Here is a 20,173-nt window from a genome sequence, read left to right on the forward strand (position 1 = left end):
ACCAGTGCCACATCTCCTGTGTGTCAGGTATTTATTTCATATAAGATATGAAATCATAAAAATTATGATTTCATATTTTTATGAAATAAGAAAATTGAAAAAATGAAAAATTTTATTGGCGGACATATAAACGCCAGTTCTTTTATTGATGAGATCTAAAGTCAATTCGTACAGCTAATGAAACAGGGTGCAATTAATTATATAAAATATAATTTATTACAAATACATACAGTAAAAATGGCATACAAATTAATACAATGACAATATCAAAATTGACCACAAGATGGTGCTCCACCGTTTACGCCAGGTTCACTTAATTTACTACACCAAGTACAATACAATATTATTACCGATTAGTGTACTGGTTATCAAAACATTATAATGCAAAAAAAAACAAACAATAGAAATGAATCTGTGGAAAGTCCCTTATGCTCAATCAAAGAATATGGCAGTAAGAGACACCTTATAAATACACCCGTTGGCCTTACTACGGATAATAAAATCCGATCAGAGATCCCACTCTGATAGAAATATTACAGGAATTCTAATGATGTGCACGTGTAACGGTCACGTCCACACGCACACAGGGGGAAGGATAGTTACCACTGCGCTCCACCCTCACCCCTGGCCCTGCCTACTTGCCTCACGAGTCCAGATGACAGGGGACATCTGGACGACAGTCCCTAACTTAGGATATGTGCAGGGAAGACAGACAAGACAAAATACGGAACATGAACGGACCGGGTCAGAACCAAGAAAGCTACGCAGTACAAAGGATTAAGCAAAAAATGGTCAGGAGAAGCCGGGGTCAAATACCAGGAGAGCAGAGAAGTACAAGAGGAGTCCTAAGAGAGTAGTCAGGTGGGAGCCGAGGTCACAATACCAGGACGGATGCGCAGTACAGGAGGAGCAGGCAAAGGATCGTCAGGGAACAGGATCAGGTAAGTATTCAGTAGTCCAACAAATAGCCAGGAACCTAGAAATTAACGGGCAACCTGTGGCTAGCAGGCTGCCTGTATTTATAGTGGGGAGTGAGGGTCATGTGACGTGTCCAGCGTCACATGACCGACAGACCAACCAGTCGAGCACAGATCCTCATTCCCAAAGCTAAGCAACAGGTCTGTGGGAAATGGGGGACCGAGTGCACCTTCGGAACCCCGTGACAACACGTTCATTAAAATTTCCCATAAAATTACTGTTTTAACACTATTGACCCACTAATAATGGGGTCTCAACTATATGCCCATTGGAGCGATTTATAATTACTGCAAATTAAATAAATTATACATTACCCCTGGCTTTGGGATAAAGAGCTTTAAGGCCTCTTTCACACTTGCGTTGTTGGGATCCGGCATGCACTTCCGTTGCCGGAGGTGCCTGCCGGATCCGGAAAAACGCAAGTGTACTGAAAGCATTTGAAGACGGAACCGTCTTCCAAATGCTTTCAGTGTTACTATGGCACCCAGGACGCTATTAAAGTCCTGGTTGCCATAGTAGGAGCGGGGATCGGGGGAGCGGTATACTTACAGTCCGTGCGGCTCCCGGGGCGCTCCAGAATGACGTCAGAGCGCCCCATGCGCATGGATGACGTGATCCATGTGATCACATGATCCATGCGCTTGGGGCGCCCTGACGTCACTCTGGAGCGCCCCGGGAGCCGCACGGACGGTAAGTACACTGCTCCCCCGCTCCCCGCTACACTTACCATGGCTGTCAGGACTTTAGCGTCCCGGCAGCCATGGTAACCACTCTGAAAAAGCTAAACGTCGGCTCCGGCAATGCGCCGAAACAACGTTTAGCTTAAGGCCGGATCCGGATCAATGCCTTTCAATGGGCATTAATTCCGGATCCGGCCTTGCGGCAAGTGTTCCGGATTTTTGGCCGGAGCAAAAAGCGCAGCATGCTGCGGTATTTTCTCCGGCCAACAAACGTTCCGTACCGGAACTGAAGACATCCTGATGCATCCTGAACGGATTACTCTCCATTCAGAATGCATTAGGATAATCCTGATCAGGATTCTTCCGGCATAGAGCCCCGACGACGGAACTCTATGCCGGAAGACAATAACGCAGGTGTGAAAGAGCCCTTAGAAGGGATCCAGCTTTAAAAGATTTAGATCTGTCAGTTTCTTTCTGCGAGTCTCGGGTGTGTCCCTGGAAGAATTCCTTAGGGTGTAGGGAGCTTTTTCTTAGGACTGGAAGTGGTGAAGATGTTCTGTAATCTGTGACGTCCTGTGGTACGTTCCTGACGTGTGAAGTAATGATTCTGAATCCCCTGATCTCCAAAACTGGATCAGATATTCTAATCCTTATACATGCCCATCCCCTCTTGGAATAGGGATTTCCAATTAGGTAAGGTGGGTGTGACGTATGTTAATCATGGGGATGATGTCATTTAATTGGCATTCCTTAGAAACTTCTGCCCATCTACCACATAACAATTTCAAATATTTTAAGAATTAACACATATATATGGCTTCATTAGACAACTTAAACTTTGACCTCTCCCAACTTAAATCAATCAAGAGGGACTCTTCTTCGACACTTTAGAATCACTTTCCCAGACATCATGGATCCATCTTGACAGTTAACAGACCATCTTATTTATGGTCAGATAAGAGAACAAAATCTTTTAACTTTGCTCCTGGTTTGTGTACCCTAACTGTCTCAGCTATTGAGTAAAGTTTGAAATAACATCAGCTCCTCTGAATGGATCCTATTTAGGAAAATTCAACTTAAACGCTCTCTACATCCCCTAAGATTATATACCCACTCAGTGAGATACACACAGTATTAAATATAAATTAACAATATTTGGTTATACTACATCAATATTGCATAGTACAGTAGAAGTAGAGAAATGTAAACTTGGAAATTTGCTAATTTTTCCAAATTTTCGGCAAATTTGGTATTTTTTTTATAAATAAAACATGAGTGCATCCTCCCAAAATCTGCACAATAGCTGGCCATAGGTTGTGTTTGACATTATACAGGGTGGGCCATTTATATGGATACACCTTAATAAAATGGGAATGGTTAGTGATAGTAACTTCCTGTTTGTGGCACATTAGTATATGTGAGCGGGAAACTTTTCAAGATGGGTGGTGACCATGGCGGCCATTTTGAAGTAGGCCATTTTGAATCCAACTTTTGTTTTTTCAATAGGAAGAGGGTCATGTGACACATCAAACTTATTGGGAATTTCACAAGAAAAACAATGGTGTGCTTGGTTTTAACGTAACTTTATTCTTTCATGAGTTATTTACAAGTTTCTGACCACTTATAAAATGTGTTCAATGTGCTGCCCATTGTGTTGGATTGTCAATGCAACCCTCTTCTCCCACTCTTCACACACTGATAGCAACACCGCAGGAGAAATGCTAGCACAGGTTTCCAGTATCCGTAGTTTCAGGTGCTGCACATCTCGTATCTTCACAGCATAGACAATTGCCTTCAGATGACCCCAAAGATAAAAGTCTAAGGTGGTCAGATCGGGAGACCTCGGGGGCCATTCAACTGGCCCACGATGAGCAATCCACTTTCCAGGAAACTGTTCATCTAGGAATGCTCTGACCTGACACCCATAATGTGGTGGTGCACCATATTGCTGGAAAAACTCAGGGAACGTGCCAGCTTCAGTGCATAAAGAGGGAAACACATCATCATGTAGCAATTTTGCATATCCAGTGGCCTTGAGGTTTCCATTGATGAAGAATGGCCCCACTATCTTTGTACCCCATATCCCACACCATACCATCATTTTTTTTGTTCCAACAGTCTTGGAGGGATCTATCCAATGTGAGTTAGTGTCAGACCAGTAGCAGGGGTTTTGTTTGTTAACTTCACCATTCACATAAAAGTTTGCCTCATCACTGAACAAAATCTTCTGCGTAAACTGAAGGTCCTGTTCCAATTTTTGTTTTGCCCATTCTGCAAATTCAGTGCGCCGATCTGGGTCATCCTCGTTGAGATGCTGCAGTAGCTGGAGTTTGTAAGGGTTCCATTTGTGAGTAGCTAATATCCGCCGAGTGCTATGCTGTGGGCTCTTGCTGAATGAAGCTAGGACAGCCACTGTTGTTTCTTCATTAGAGACAGATTTCATGCGTCCACATTTTGGCAAATCCAACACTGAACCAGTTTCACGAAACTTAGCAAGCAGTTTGCTAACTGTAGCATGGGAGATGGGTGGTCTCGTAGGGTGTCTTGCATTGAAATCTGCTGCAATGACACGGTTACTGCGTTCACCAGACATCAACACAATTTCTATCCGCTCCTCACGTGTTAACCTCGGCGACATGTCAATGGCTGTAAACAAAGAGAAACTTGTAAATAACTCATGAAAGAATAAAGTTCCCCCCTCACATATACTAATGTGCCACAAACGGGAAGTTAATATCACCAACCATTCCCATTTTATTAAGGTGTATCTATGTAAATGGCCCACCCTGTAGTTCCTTGTGTGAAGGTGTTTGGAAGTTTCTGCTTTACTGTGTACCGGACCCTGCTTTTAGATTTAACAGACTTTGCTTGATTTCCGCCTTCCCCTGATCTTTGATTTTGATTACGGACTTTGCTTAATAGCTGCCTGCCTTGACTCCAGACTTCCCAATCACGTCTTTCTCCTTGGTGCTGTGCACGGGTATCTTTGACCCCCAGGTCAGCTACCACTGGCCCAGGGATTATTCTGGAGTGGTACTTGGCGACTACCCTAACAATCCAAGCCTATCCTCACTATAAGAGGCTCTAGTAAAGACCAGGTAGTTACTTAGTCATGCCCCTCCATGGTATAGCCAGTGGTGCAGTGGCTCCACACCCGCTTGCATAACAGTCTGGGTGGCGGACAATTAAACTGTAGGAGCTGCTCATGCTTGTTGGCAGATCAAACAATCTATTGGTAGTCTGTTTCATGTAACCACTGCACCCAACACCTCCAAACAGCTAGGTCAGAACAGGATAGATAGCTAGCAGTTTGTGGAAACAACCATCCTGCTTTTCTCTGTTCAATGATGCACCACCTCTCAAAGTGCATCATAAAGGCATCATAAAGGCATGTCTAGCAGACAACTTTCTCTCACCAAAAAGTACTGCAGCATCCCGCTCCTTGCTTTAACATGTATATGCCTGTATTTACACAAGGTATTAATGGACCATATTCACAGCCATCATTAATTGTGGCTGGTGTCGCCCTCTATGCATATAGAGGAGGAGAGAACATTCCAGTCAGTCTAGCCCAGTGGTCGGCAAAGTGCGGCTCGCGAGCCACAAGCTGCTCTTTTGAACCTTGAATGCGGCTCTTTGGTTCGGGCTGGCAGGTGGGCGGCCGCGTAGCCATATCGCGCCGCTCAAGCTGCTTGCAAAATGTCCGTCATGCTCCTCCTGCCCCGTCTGTCTGCTCCTTCCACTTTATGAATGAAGCAGGCAGGCGGGGCAGGAGGCGCATGACGGAGGGTGAGATGTCACGCTGCGCACAGCAGCAGAAGGGCGGGCAGCGGCGGACTTTCGGCAGAACACTGGCCATGTGAGGAGTGGTGAATAGGTCGCCGCTCAGGAGGAGCGAAATATCCTGCAGCAGAAAGGTAGGAGCTGCCCCCGGTGTGTGCACTGCACCGGCCCCGCCGCAAGTGTCCCTGCCTCCTCCCTTCCCCCCACTAATACATTACTTTACTTACTGGAGGGCACTTATGGGGGATATCTGTGGAGGGCACTTATGGGGGATATCTGTGGAGGGCACATATATAGTATCTTATGCTATATATGTGTCATCCACAGATATCCCCCATAAGTGCGTCATACACAGATATCCCCCATAAGTGCGTCATCCACATTACATCAACATCTGCAGACAAGTTTAATAAAAGTAAAAAATGATAAAGATAAAATGAAATAATAATCAAGATCCAAATAAAAGTATTCAAAAACACACTCTGGGCTCATGCCCACGAATGTAAGGGCGCCGTGCCTGTGCTGCAGACTGCAAATAGCGGTCCGCAATGCACGGACACAGACCATGGGGCAGCTGCATGAGGATCGCGGACCCATTCACTTGAAAGGGGTTCGCGACCCGCATCCGACTGCCCGCACCGCAAAAAAGTAGCGCATGCTGAAGTGAATGGGTCCATGATGCGGGCTGCACACGGCTGTGTGCAGCCTGCATCATGGACACATTTACTTCAATGGGTCCAGGATCCGGGATATGAGTGCTACAGTGTGCTTCCGTGGTGCTTCTGGCTGTGCCTCCGCACCGCAAAAAAGTAGTGCATGCGCTACCTTTTTGCGGTGCGGAGGCACAGCCAGAAGCACCACGGAAGCACTCTGTAGCACTCATATCCCGGATTCTGGACCCATTGAAGTGAATGGGTCCTTGATGCGGGCTGCACACGGCCAGTGCCCGTGTATTGCTGACCCGCCGTATGCAGCCTGCAATATGGCAATGGCGGGCACACAGTCGTGTGCATGAGCCCTAATAGTCCTCCCTGGTACTGTTGACGCAATATTTTAGGTTTTAAAAATGTGGCTCTCGAAATAAATTTCAATCGTGGTTTTGGCGATATTTGGCTCAGTTGACAAAAAAGTTTGCCCACCACTGGTCTTGCCAGTTTAAACCAGAGAGTCTGAGTCTATCCAGCAACCAGAACACATCCAGAATGTAATGCTGACAGCTTAGCTCATCCTGGATCAGGTACTATCAAGGACAGGGCCAGAACAACTACAAAAAGCAAGCCAGATGAAAGAAGAGATGTAGAGAAAATCCAATACAGATAGCTTGTCTGAAAAGGACTTATCGACCTTATGGCACATGTGTCCAGAAGTTAGCCTCCAGTTCCTGGATTGTCATTTAAGCAGATTGATGCACGTGCATGAGAATCCAGATATCCCAATGTGGATTTTGTGGCAGCGTGCTTTAAGTACAGCAACCTGATAAAAAAAGGTGCAGAACAGTTTGCCTACCATTGAGGGGAATGCTCTTCAGTTGCATTGTATTTTCTCAAATATATATTCCACATCTGGATGTACGTATATGTCAGAGTCAGCTAGCAAAGTGCAGAGTAAGGAAAACTACTATCGACCTTATGGCCTATTATGGCCTATTAATCATCTGTGCATCTGTGAAACCTGTACCATCTGTGAAAAGCACATTTTGTGTATCAACTGCCAGTCTGTGAATGCTAAGAACTGTCCTGATGTTTTTGCATTTGAATTCCTCAGTAAAGAACTGTTCTGCTGCTCATCATTTTTCCTGCACTACTATTACACTGCAAAGTGTCAGCATCACAAAAACAACAAGGTCATCTCAACTGTCATCAGGCAGGAGGACCCCAGTATCAGAGTGTGCCCTGAAGGGAAGAACAGGTGAAATAGTAATCCCATCATGGGATTTTTTTGAAATGTAATAAATGATGCAGTAAAAAATAAAATGAAAAAAAAAATATAAAGAAAATGAAAAGCTGCACAAAAAAAAGATGGAGAAAAAAAAACTACGGTACACATATTATGTATCCACACAACTGTAGAAAACTGAAAGATTAATTTATAACGTTATTTAGAGAAGACAAGAACCTCATTAAAAAATACAATGACAAAAGTCATATGATTTATGTCTTAATTTATATGTCCCCCAAACAATGCCAGAAAAATAATAACATTTCTTCTGCTTAAAACAAGGCCTCAGAGAAGATGCCAATGAAAAAAAAAAAAAAAGTAGTGGCTGCTGAAATGTAGACATTCAAAAAAGGATTAAAAAGTGTGGTCATTGAAGGGTTAAACAAAAGCTTGTTTTGCATCCAGTGTTAAGTAACGGTCCAACAAAAATATACTGCTTGAGAGAATAATTGAAGATTGGCATGGCCACAAATGCTAAAATACAAAAGACAAAGTGGTTTGGAAAGAATTACTCCCAGCTGCGTTCACTTTACATGCAAAGCAAGGGAAGTAAACTCCTCCAAAAAAATGATAGCCAGGACGTAGCCTCATGTTATTCTCAGGGATGAGAAATGACGGGGTCATTTGGGAACATTGACATTTTGTTACTTTTGTTACCAAAAGAGGGCGTACATTATTACATTTCCTATATAGAGTGCAGGGGCAGACTAGGAATTCAAAGTGGCCATGGAAAAAACGAAAAGTGGGCCCATGTCGTAGGCAAGCCCAAACTAACAGAACATTAGTAGACGGGGTCAACCCAAGTAGGCAGGGGCAACACATAGGCGGGACCAGCAAAACCATAGTGGGACACAATATTGTGTTACAGTTTGGTACAATATACTGCCCCAGCAGAACCCAATACCACAATGCATTACAAAATACTACCCCAGCAGAACCAAATACAACAGTGCCACACACAATACTACCCCAGCAACACCAAATACCACAGTGCATCACACAATACCACCCTAGCAGAACCAAATGCAACAGTGCAGAACAATATACTGCCCCAGCAGAACCAGATACCACAGTGCAGAATAATATACTGCACCAGTAAAACCAAATACCACAGTGCAGCACAATATACTGCCGCAGCAGAACCAAATGCCACAGTGCAGCACAAAATACTACCCCAGCAGAACCAAATAACACAGTACAGCACAATATACAGCCCCAGTAGAACCAAATACCACAGTGCAGCTCACAATACTACCCCAGTAGAACAAATACAACAGTGTAGCACATTATACTGTCCCAGCAGAACCAAATACCAAAATGCAGCACAAAATACTGCCCCAGCACAACCAAATACAATACAACAGTTCAGCATAATACCGTATACTGCCCCAGCAGAACCAAATACCACAGTGCAGCACACAATACTACACCAGAAGAACCAAATACCACAGTGCAGCACAATATACTGTCCCAGTACAACCAAATACCGCAGTGCAGCACAACATACTGCCCCAGCAGATCCAAATACACATGTGCAGCACAATATACTGCCAAAGCAAAACAAAATACCACAGCGTAGCACAAAATACTACCCCAGCAGAACCAAATGTGGACTGGCCTTAGACAGGGAATGCCCAGGAGGCCACCTGAGCCCTCCTCATGGCCGTCCAGTGGAAGTTTCTGGGATGTATTTTGTGCTGCTGGAGGCAGTATTTTGTGATGGACAGTGGTATTGGGCTCCTGGATGGCATAATATGCCACAGTACATTATTGCTGGCCTCGCCTACTTGTGTTGGCCCTGTCTTCCATCAATTTGGACCCAACTACAAAGCGGGGCAAATTTTTGTATTTTTTCCAGGGCCACTTTAACTTCCAAAGTTGGGGGTATGGTATGCTGCACTAACCACATCTAATGGTTTTCTGTCCATGCCTACTTGGCTTGACCCTGCCTCCTACCAGTTTGCCCCCGCCTACAACATGGGGCCAATTTTACACTTTTTTCCAGGGCCTCTTTGAGTTCCCAATCCATCCCTGGCCCCAGCAAAGCCAAATACCACAGTTAAGCACAAAATGCTGCCCCGGCAGAACCAAATACGAAAGTGCAGCACAATATATTGTCCTAGCAAAACTTCTGCTGCTCTGTGGTATTTGGTATTGCTGAAATAGAATTCTGTTCTACACTGTGGTAGTTGGTTCTGCTGAGGCAGTATACTATGATGAATTTTGGTATTTATTTCTACTGCAGAACTAAATACCAAAGTGCAACACAATATCCTTCCCCAGCAGCACAAAATACCTTCCCAGAAGCTGCCCCCATGTTGTGGCCGGCACGAGCTGCCGCGTTTTGTCTTCCTCCGCCATTTGCCTCTACTTAAAGGGCATCTGTCAGCAGAATTGTAACCATGAAACTGGCTGACCTGTTGCAATAGTGCTTGGCAGCTGAAGGCATATGTGTTGGTCCCATGTTCATATGTGCCCAAATTGCTGAGAAAAATGTATTTTTAATATATGCAAAAGAGCTTTTAGGAGCAACAGGGGCGTTGGCCTTAAACACCTAGAGGTGTTGCCGTCTCTGCAATTGCCACCTCCTCTCCACTTTGATTGACAGGTCCAAATGTGATAATGTTTTCACTGCCTGGCCCTGTCAATTAAAGTACAGAAGGCACAGCAGTTGCAGAGAGAGCAGAGCCTCTAGGTGTAATGGCTACATCCCCATTGCTCCTGGAAGCTCATTTGTGTATTAAAAAAAACCTCAGTTTTTTCAGCAAGGCAGGCACATATGAACTGTGACACAGTGAGAGTTTTGGTCTAGGATAACATGTGCTTCTGGGCTGATTTACAGCCAAGTGAGGTCAAATACCGGACCTGATTTTAAGTGCCGTTCTGGGATTTGGAAGCACCAGGCTGTCTTTAAATAGGCAGCTGGGCTCAGAAGCCATGTCTCTGTGTTGGGATCTGGGAGCCTTGTGTCTGGATGAAGGCTTGCTACCTGTTTCGCATAAAAACAGGTTGGTGCTGCTATGCTCAAGGACTCTTTGAGGCAGAATTGCCGCATGGTGTGAATTACCACCAACACCGCAAGGTGACTTTTTGTTTGAATATGACTGCTTGTTTTGTCACTTGCCTAAAGTGTGAATAAAATACTGAACTGTTTGATCCAAAGAACTTGTTGTTGCCTCTATTCTGCGTCTGCTAATTCTACCAGAGTGAAACCCCACAGAACATAGGACCAACACAGATGCCTTCAGCTACTAAGCGCACATACAACAGGTCAGCCAGTTTCATAGTTCCAAATCTGCTGACAGATGCCCTTTAAGATATAGAGGAGGAGGCTGAGATGAGAGACGGAGGCCACAGCAGCAAGCCAGCCCTTCTCTTACATCCAGTGATGTCTTCTCTGACATTCTGTTTTCTCATCTTCTCCATTCTTCTCCATGTTTTTATTGAACACACCATGTAAACATTCACAGTGCAGGTGGAAAAGTATGTGAACCCTTGGATTTATTAACTGGTTGAACCTCCTTTGGCAGCAATAACTTCAACCAAATGTTTCCTGTAGTTGCAGATCAGACGTGCACAACGGTCAGGAGTGATTCTTGACCATTCCTCTTTACAGAACTGTTTCAGTTCAGCAATATTCTTGGGATGTCTGGTGTGAATCGCTTTCTTGAGGTCATGCCACAGCATCTCAAACGGGTTGAGGTCAGGACTTTGACTGGGCCACTCCAGAAGGCGTATTTTCTTCTGTTTAAGCCATTCTGTTGTTGATTTACTTCTATGCTTTGGGTCGTTGTCCTGTTGCAACACCCATCTTCTGTTGAGCTTCAGCTGGTGGACAGATGGCCTTAAGTTCTCCTGAAAAATGTCTTGATAAACTTGGGAATTCATTTTTCATTCGATGATAGCAATCTGTCCAGGCCCTGATGCCGCAAAGCAGCCCCAAACCATGATGCCCCCCACCAACATGGTAACATTTAATTCTTTGTGTGTTATTAGTTTAAGCAGACTGTGATTGTCTATTGTTGTGACTTAGATGAAGATCAGATCACATTTTATGACCAATTTGTGCAGAAATCCATATCATTCCAAAAGGTTCACATACTTTTTCTTGCAACTGTATGTCTTAACTACAATTGTGTTTTTCTCTATTGACATAGTTAAATCTAAAAAAAATCACTTGATGTTTACCAAATGTCGGTGTAAAATGTATATACAGCTTATTTGTATTCATTTGATTTATGAAATCTTTTAGTGAACTTTCTTCCCCATCCCAAATAAAAAATGTGATCTATAAATCTTTTCCAGAGGACCAGGTTCACACGCAGCCAGCCCGTGGACTAGATGATAAGCTCCTTCCATCTACCAAAGTACAAATTTGCATAACACGGTGCGAACCTGGTCCCCAATGTCTGTATGTAGAAATCATTCTGATTTAATTATGACTTAAAATGAAAAGATGCAGTCCTTTATAAAACCTATTTGTTCTATTGCTAATTTGTTGCCTTCACGCCTCACAGCCTTGTATATTCTATATAACTATATACAGGGACAGTATGTCTAAAGTGCCAATAATATATTAAGGTTTCCAGGAGATAGAATTCAAAACCTGGAGGGTGCGCTTTATGTCCTATGCCTATCCTGGACTGGATGTAAGGAGTCCTATGCTGGATACAATAGGTCTGCCTGGTGCAGTAATTACCTAGTGTATCTTCTTTATGATTAAAGCATGTTACTCTAGGCGTTTTAAGGGACTGGTGAGGGGAGTGAACAAGGAAAGTTAAATTTGCTGCAGTGTGCATCGGTGTGTTTGGCGATTTGGGAGGTGGATGCACATTATTGCATGGAGGCAGGGGTGTAGATTGTGTGCCAGGGATGATTTTCAGTCTCAGCCAGCCCTGCTCTTATTAGAATTATATTACTCAGGATCATGGTGGAGCATGTAAACACAATACTTTTCCACTAGAGGGCAACAAGTGACTTGCCCTTTGCTAATAAATAAGTGTTTCTTCAGCAAGTGCACAAATTCCTGGGAACCCTAACCAAATAAATGTGTCAAAATAGGGGGAGAAATTTCTGCAAAAAATCAGCCTCCTGTGAAAATAAATCTTTATGTTTTTTGTCAACGCTTTCCATGTGTTTTTTTTTTACACAGGTTTCTGCATTACTCTCAAGCCACGTAAGTTGTGGCACTGCTGTTATTGTTGGAGTGTCTCCTTCACTATCAACAATCTCATTTACACCAAGGTTGCTCCTCACTGGACGAACATTGAAAGGAGGCCTATTTGGAGGTTTGTAAAAAAAACCACACATTTAGTGTCCTCAAATCATATTTTATTAGGCCTCATTCACACAACCATATTTTCGGTCTGCGTCCGATTCATGTTCTGTCTGCATCCATGCCACAAATTATAGAGCATGTTCTATTCTTGTCCGTTTTGTGGACAAGATTAGACATTTTCACAATGGGGCCCACAAAAAGTGTGGGATGCACAAGGCCGATATCCTCATTTTGTGGATTCATGATTTGCAGACCGCAAAATGGATACGGCTGTGTGAATGTAGTCTTATACTATGCAAAACTACTACAAATCCACTAAAATACTAATTAAATATAGCACAATACTAATTATTTTTATCATCCATTATTTTTGTTTAGGATTTAAGAGCAAGGAAAGTGTTCCTCAACTAGTAATAGATCTGATGGCTGAGAAGTTCAAAGTGGATGGTTTATTATCTCACAAATTGCCATTTAATGAAATAAATAAAGGTTTTGAACTGTTGCATAAAGGCGAAAGGTATGTTAAGATGTTTCTCAAGCGCTCTTCAAATAAAAATAAAAAATTAAAATAGAACTACCACAGTCTTAAAACCCACAAATCCAAACTCCGGATGTGATGTTCTTTGTGCGTTCCAAACTCCGGATGTGACGTCTGCCTGACCGTCACAGGACCGGAAATGACGCCGGACAGGTATCTAAGGCGCCAGGCTTTAAATAAGCAGAGCACCCAAACTAAATGCAGCCATGTTAGCTCCCTCATCAGACGGCGTACGCTCGGTCAAAGTCCTTATTAGTAAGTAACCACATGTTTAAGATGGATATATTTAATTGTGAGAAGTATACTGTGGGTGATGTTTATTCCATACTGTGACCTTCAGGTAAACATCACTCTGATGTGGACACTTGTGACTGGACCATAATCTTATGGGAGCTAAGTATCATCTTCTTTTTCTTTGATCTTTATCTATGATTTATGTTACACATCTTGATTACTACCCCCTGATGAGCCGTTGTTGCGGTAGAAACGCGTTGGGATTTGTGTATTTCTATATACTTATTTAGTATCCTGTATAGGTATCGTTAGAGACTAATCTGTTAGTCCAACCTACAATATGGGATATAGGGTTGTTCTAGGGGTATAATAGGTCTAGGTACGAGGACAGGGCACCCCCACCATCAGGAGGTGTCCCTGGGCTGAGTTAGCCATAGGGTTGTATCTCGGGACATATTGATCCCTTTTACATCAGTGACCTACACACCTGTACCAGCAATGCCTATACATTTGACATTGTAATCCAGGCCCTTGATAGGAGAAAAAAATCTCTATTTATTTTTTGTTTTTGTTTTTCTGTGAAGTTAATTAACACGGTATTAGTCTGTGTAAACGACTTTCACCAGGGCAATTCTAGCCTATTACCTATTTATGAAATGAAAGGTATTTTTAGCAGAGCACGTCAAATTTTGATACTTAAAACCCACAATGACCTGTTATATTCATATAACACAAGATAAACATATGGAAAACTGAACTTTTAAATAGAGTTGAGCGGACACCTGGATGTTCGGGTTCCACGGGTTCGGTCGAACGTCACAAAAAAGTTTGCGTTCGGGACCCGAACTTGTCCAGAACTTGAACCCGAACCCGATTGAAGATCAATGGGGACCCAAACTTTGAGTACTAAAACGGCTGTAAAGAAAGTCATGGAAAGGGCTAGAGGGCTACAAATGGCATCAAAATGTGGTTAAAAGCATGGCAAGTGCTCTGCAAACAAATGTGGATAGGGAAATGACTTAAAATAACATAAAATACGTAAAAATAAAAAATAATAATCTTGATCTTGGAGGACGAGGTCCATATGGAGTAGGAGGCAGTGGATGTGGCGGTGTAGGTGGAAGCAGCGGTGGAGGATGAGGAGGTAGCCTACACTGCTTTTTGGTTTTATTTTTTATTGTTTAAATTAGGGTACACCCCAAAACATTGGGAAATATATCCTGTTATAACCCCCTCCAGCTGTGCTAAACACACGTTCAAACAATACACTGGCTGCGGGGCAGGCCAGCACCTCCAAGGCATAAAGGGCAAGCTCAGGCCATATGCCCAATTTGTAGACCCATCAGTCAGTACGTGTAGGCGTGTGCACACATACTGCTCCACAATGTTGCACGTCCCATTGATGTCCACAATCCAATTGGATATCTGCTCTATCAACTTTCGATGTTCTTTTCTGCGCCTACCATGTTGATCACGGTTAGCGGCGAATCAGGGTTCCACGCCAGAGAGGGAGCGTGAGAAAGGGAGACCACATCCAAGGGAGATCAATGGCTGCAGTGTGATCAAGCTGAAATGTGGGACAAGTTATTAAAGCAGAAGGATCAGGGGTTTTTCATCACCAACAATGGGTTAATGTCAACCCCCAATGGAACAGATGATTTTTTAAAATTATTTACGGCAAAAATGGTAAAATGTCACCCAAGAATGTAACAGAAAAATTAGTGACATTTATTAACCTGGCTACTAGGTAGAGCAGGGGTATATCAAAGCCAAAAATTGGTAAATGTCAACCGACAATGTAACAGAAAAATTTGTGAAATTTATTAACCTGTCTACTAGGTAGAGCAGAGTTAAATGCAAGATAGGTTACATAAAAGGATGCGTGAAGCATAAAAGCTAACTCAGGGAAGGTAAAGCAGGGGAATATCACAGCCAAAAATTGGTGAATGTCACCTGACAATGTAACAGAAAAATTTGTGAAATTTATAAACCTGTCTACTAGGTAGAGCAGAGTTAAATGCAAGATAGGTTACATAAAAGGATGCGTGAAGCATAAAAGCTAACTCAGGGAAGGTAAAGCAGGGGTATATCACAGCCAAAAATTGGTGAATGTCACCTGACAATGTAACAGAAAAATGTGTGAAATTTATTAACCTGTCTACTAGATAGAGCAGGGGTATATTACAGCCAAAAATTGGTGAATGTCACCCGACAATGTAACAGAAATTTTTTAGAAATTTATTAACCTGTCTACTAGGTAGAGCATGGGTATATTACAGCCAAAAATTGGTGAATATCACCCAACAATGTAACAGAAAAATATGTGAAATTTATTAACCTGTCTACTAGGTAGAGCAGGGGTATATCATAGCCAAAAATTGGTGAATGTCAACCGACAATGTAACAGACAAATTAGTGAAATGACATAAAATAAAATACGTACAAATTTAAAAAAATAATCTTGATTTAGGAGGTGGAGGTCCATATGGAGTAGGAGGTTGAGGAGGCGGTGGACGTAGCGGTGTAGGTGGAAGCAGCGGTGGAGGAGGACAAAGTAGTTTTTGGTTTTAATTTTTATTTACTTTATTTTTTTAAATTAGGGTACACCCCAAAAGAGTGGGAAATATCAAAAATACAACAATGAAAAATTGCGCTGTAGTATAACAATGGCTGGGTAAGGCTAGTAAACATGTCTATTCTGCACAAGGTACGGACAAGTCCTGTGGATCCATGCCTAGTTCATTTTAATGAACGTGAGCTTTTCCACATTGGCTGTGGACAGGCGGCTGCGCTTTGTGATAACGCCCCCTGCCGTGGGGCGTTATCACAGACACGTTCAGATAATACACACACACGTTCAGATAATACATTGACTGCAGGGCAGGCCAGCCCAGCACCTCCAAGGGGTAAAGGGCGAGCTTAGGCGATGTGCCCAAATTGGAGACCCAGAAGTTGAAGGGGGCAGACCCGTCATTCAGTACGTGTAGGCGTGTGCCCACATACTGCTCCACCATGTTGGTGAAATGCTGCCTCCTGCTAAGACGTTCCATATCAGCTGGTGGTGCTGGTTGTTGTGGCGTGCTGACAAAGATTTTTCACATTTCGGCCATGCTAAGGCTACTTTCACACTAGCGTTCGGAGCGGATCCGTCTGATGTTTCATCAGACGGATCCGCTCCGATAATGCAGACGTTCGCATACGTTCAGAACGGATGCGTCTGCATTAAAACTTAGAAAATTTTCTAAGTGTGAAAGTTGTCTGAGCGGATCCGTTCAGACTTTACATTGAAAGTCAATGGAGAACGGATCCGCTTGAAGATTGAGCCATATTGTGTCATCTTCAAGCGGATCCGTCCCCATTGACTTCCATTATAAGTCTGGACGGATCCGCTCGCCTCCGCACGGCCAGGCGGACACCCGAACGCTGCAAGCAGCGTTCAGGTGTCCGCTCACTGAGCGGAGCGGAGGCTGAACGCTGGCAGGCGGATGCATTCTCAGTGGATCTGCCTCCACTGAGAATGCATTGGGGCCAGACGGATGCGTTCGGGGCCGCTCGTGAGCCCCTTCAAACGGTGCGCACGAGCGGACACCCGAACGCTAGTGTGAAAGTAGCCTAACGCTGCCTTCTGAGCTGCTGGTGGTGCCCCAGCTGCGTTAGAGACCTCTTCCTCTGCCTTTGCCTTATGCTTCCACTGTGGCCCGCTGTCAGGTGGGAATGCCACCAGCAGCACTTCTACCAGCGTGTGCTTGTACTCGCGCATCTTACGATCACGCTCCAGTGAATTAAGGACAGTACGTTGTCCTTGTAATGGGGATCCAGCAGCGTGGCCACCCAGAAATCAGGCAACTCGGCAGTCGTTGCGGAGACACTGCAGCGTGTAATCGCTCATGTGTGCCAGGCTGCCCTGAGGACACGACAAGCTGTCCTCTGTGGGAGGTGTATCGTCTGTGTCCTCTGTATCCCCCCAGCCATGCACCAATGATGGCCATGAGCTGGTTTGGGTGCCACCCTGCTGTGAACACAGTTCCTCCTCCTCCATCTCCTCTTCCTCCTCATCCTCCACCTCATCATCCTCCAGAACTGTGCACTGGCTGGACAATTATGTACCTGGCATTTGTGGGTGCAGGAACCCACCCTTGGAACCACTTGTGAAAGACTGGCCGGAAACCCTATAAAATGATCCCTCCTCCTGTGCCACATCCTCTTCCATCATCACCAGAAGCGTTTTTTCAAGGAGGCATAGACGTGAGATAGTAACGCTGAGAACGGCGTTATCGGCACTGGCCATGTTGGTGGAGTACTCGAAACAGCGCAACAAGGAACACAGGTCTTGCATGGAGGCCCAGTCATTGGTGGTGAAGTGGTGCTGTTCTGCAGAGCGACTCACCCGTGCGTGCTGCAGCTGAAACTCCATTATCGCCTGCTGCTGCTCGCACAGTCTGGTCAGCATGTGCAAGGTGGAGTTCCACCTTGTGGGCACGTTGCATATGAGGAGGTGAGCGGGATGGCCGAAGTTACGCTGCAGCGCTGACAGGCGAGCAGCAGCAGGGTGAGAACGCCGAAAGCGTGCACAGATGGCCCGCACTTTCTGCAGCAGCTCTGACATATCTGGGTAATTTTTTAGGAACCTCTGCACCACCAAATTCAGCACATGCGCCAGGCAAGGGATGTGCGTCAAACCGGCTAGTCCCTGAGCTGCTACAGGATTTCACCCATTATCACACACCACCAGGCCGGGCTTGAGGCTCACTGGCACCAACCACTCATCGGTCTGTTGTTCAAGGCCCGCCCACAGCTCCTGCGCAGTGTGGGGTTTGTCCCCCAAACAGATACGTTTTAAAGCTGCCTGCTGTCGTTGATACCTGGCTGTGCTGAAGTTGGTGGTGAAGGTGTTACGCTGACCGGATGAGAAGCCAGTAGAGGACGAGGAAGCGGAGTAGGAGGAGGAAGCAACAGGAGGCAAACTGAAGCACCCTGCAATCCTCTGTGGTGGAAGGACATGCGCCAAACTGCTATCCGCCTCAGGCCCAGCCGCCACTGCATTTACCCAGTGTGTTGTTATGGAGATATAACGTCCCTCACCGTGCTTACTGGTCCACGTATCCGAAGTTAGGTGGACCTTGCCACAGATGGCGTTGCACAGTGCACACCTGATTTTGTCCCCGACTTGGTTGTGCAGGGAACGATGGCTCACCTGGAAAAGTAGTGGCGGCTGGGCACAACGTACTGTGGGACAGCCACTGCCATAAGGCTTTTAAAACTCTACGTCTCCACCAGACGGAATGACAGCATTTCAAAAGCCAGTAATTTTGAAATGCTGGCATTTAGGGCCAGGGATCGCGGGTGTGTAGGGGGGTACTTCCTCTTTCGCTCCAGTGTTTGGGAGATGAAGAGCTGAACGCTTCCGTGGGACATTGTGGAGATGCTTGGTGACCCAGGTGGTAGTGTTGCTGGAAGATCCTCTGTTTGCAGGGGGGCAGGTGCCACTGTCACTCCAGAGGTGGATGAAGAGGCCGAGACTGCAGCAGAAGAGGAAGCAGGAGGAGCCAGAGACCTTTCTTGGTTTTTGAGGTGTCTACTCCACTGCAGCTCGTGCTTTGCAGTTAGATGCCTGGTCATGCAGGTTGTGCTCAGGTTTAGAACGTTTATGCCTCGCTTCAGGATCTGATTGCACAGCGTGCAAACTACTCGTGTCTTGTCGTCAGCACATTGTCTGGAAACTCCTTGGAGCAGGCATTGGTGTGCTCGGTCCCTTGCTGCATTGGGCAGCAGCACGCGTTCTGTCTAGGGGACAGCCGCTCCGCTTTTGCACCCTGCTCCCTCTTCTGCTGTGTTGGTGGCTCTGTGCGACCACCGCCTCTTCCTCCGAACTACACAGGTCACTCGCATGACTTTGATTCCATGTGGGGCCGAGGACCTCATCGTCCTCCACATCATCTTTCACCCAGTCTTCACCCCTGCCCTCCTTGTCGGTCTGCACACTTTCGAAAGCCACAGCAGTTGGCACCTGTGTTTCGTCATCATCCGAGAGGTGCTGCGGTGTTCCTCCCATGTACTCATCTTTAAACATAAGTGGTTGGGCATCGGTGCAATCAATCTCTTCCACTTCTGGGGCAGGGCTATGTGGATGGCCCTGGGAAACCCTGCTAGCAGAGTCATCAAAAAGCAGAAAAGACTGCTGCATGACTTGGGGCTCAGACTGCTTGGCTGATTTGTAAGGGGGTGAGGTGAAAGACTGATGGACATCAGCTGCAGTTACTAACTCTGATATTTCAGCAGGAGACTGGGTGGGAGACAATGTGAATGAACTGGAGGCACTGTCAGCAACCCAATCTACTATCGCCTGTACTTGTTCTGGCCTCACCATTCGTAGAGCCGCATTAGGCCCGACCAAATAACGCTGAAGGTTCTGTCGCCTACTCTCCCCTGAGGAAGGTGTTTCACTTGTGCGTGTAGCTGGCACAGATCGACCACGTCCTCTCCCTGCAACAGGAGCTCCACCAGCAGTACCACGACCGTGGCCACTTCCTTTATTCAAACGCTCTCCTCAGTCTCCGCAAATTTTGGATCTTGCCCAAAATGGGTGTTTTTTTTTATAACAGAATAGAACAGCAGTATCTAACTCGTGTATTTCACACTGACAGATGCAGCCAAGGCCGCAAATTTAGTATTTGGCCAAAAAGGGGTATTTTTTTAATAACAGAATAGAACACCAATATCTAACGCTTGTATTTCACACTTACA

At 45.1% G+C, this 20,173-nt stretch overlaps 1 protein-coding gene across 1 annotated transcript in view; it reads left to right on the plus strand.

Moving 5' to 3' along the window:
- Positions 1-20,173, plus strand: part of LOC120989843 (alcohol dehydrogenase 1-like) — a 134,625-nt gene that overhangs the window by 65,082 nt on the left and 49,370 nt on the right. The window contains exons 7-8 of the mRNA XM_040418199.1: positions 12,532-12,667; positions 13,036-13,174. Coding sequence (XP_040274133.1) covers positions 12,532-12,667; positions 13,036-13,174 — 275 coding nt within the window. The remainder of the gene's footprint in view (positions 1-12,531; positions 12,668-13,035; positions 13,175-20,173) is intronic.

The sequence above is a fragment of the Bufo bufo genome, chromosome 2, assembly GCF_905171765.1.
Source record: "Bufo bufo chromosome 2, aBufBuf1.1, whole genome shotgun sequence".
NCBI lineage: Eukaryota > Metazoa > Chordata > Amphibia > Anura > Bufonidae > Bufo > Bufo bufo.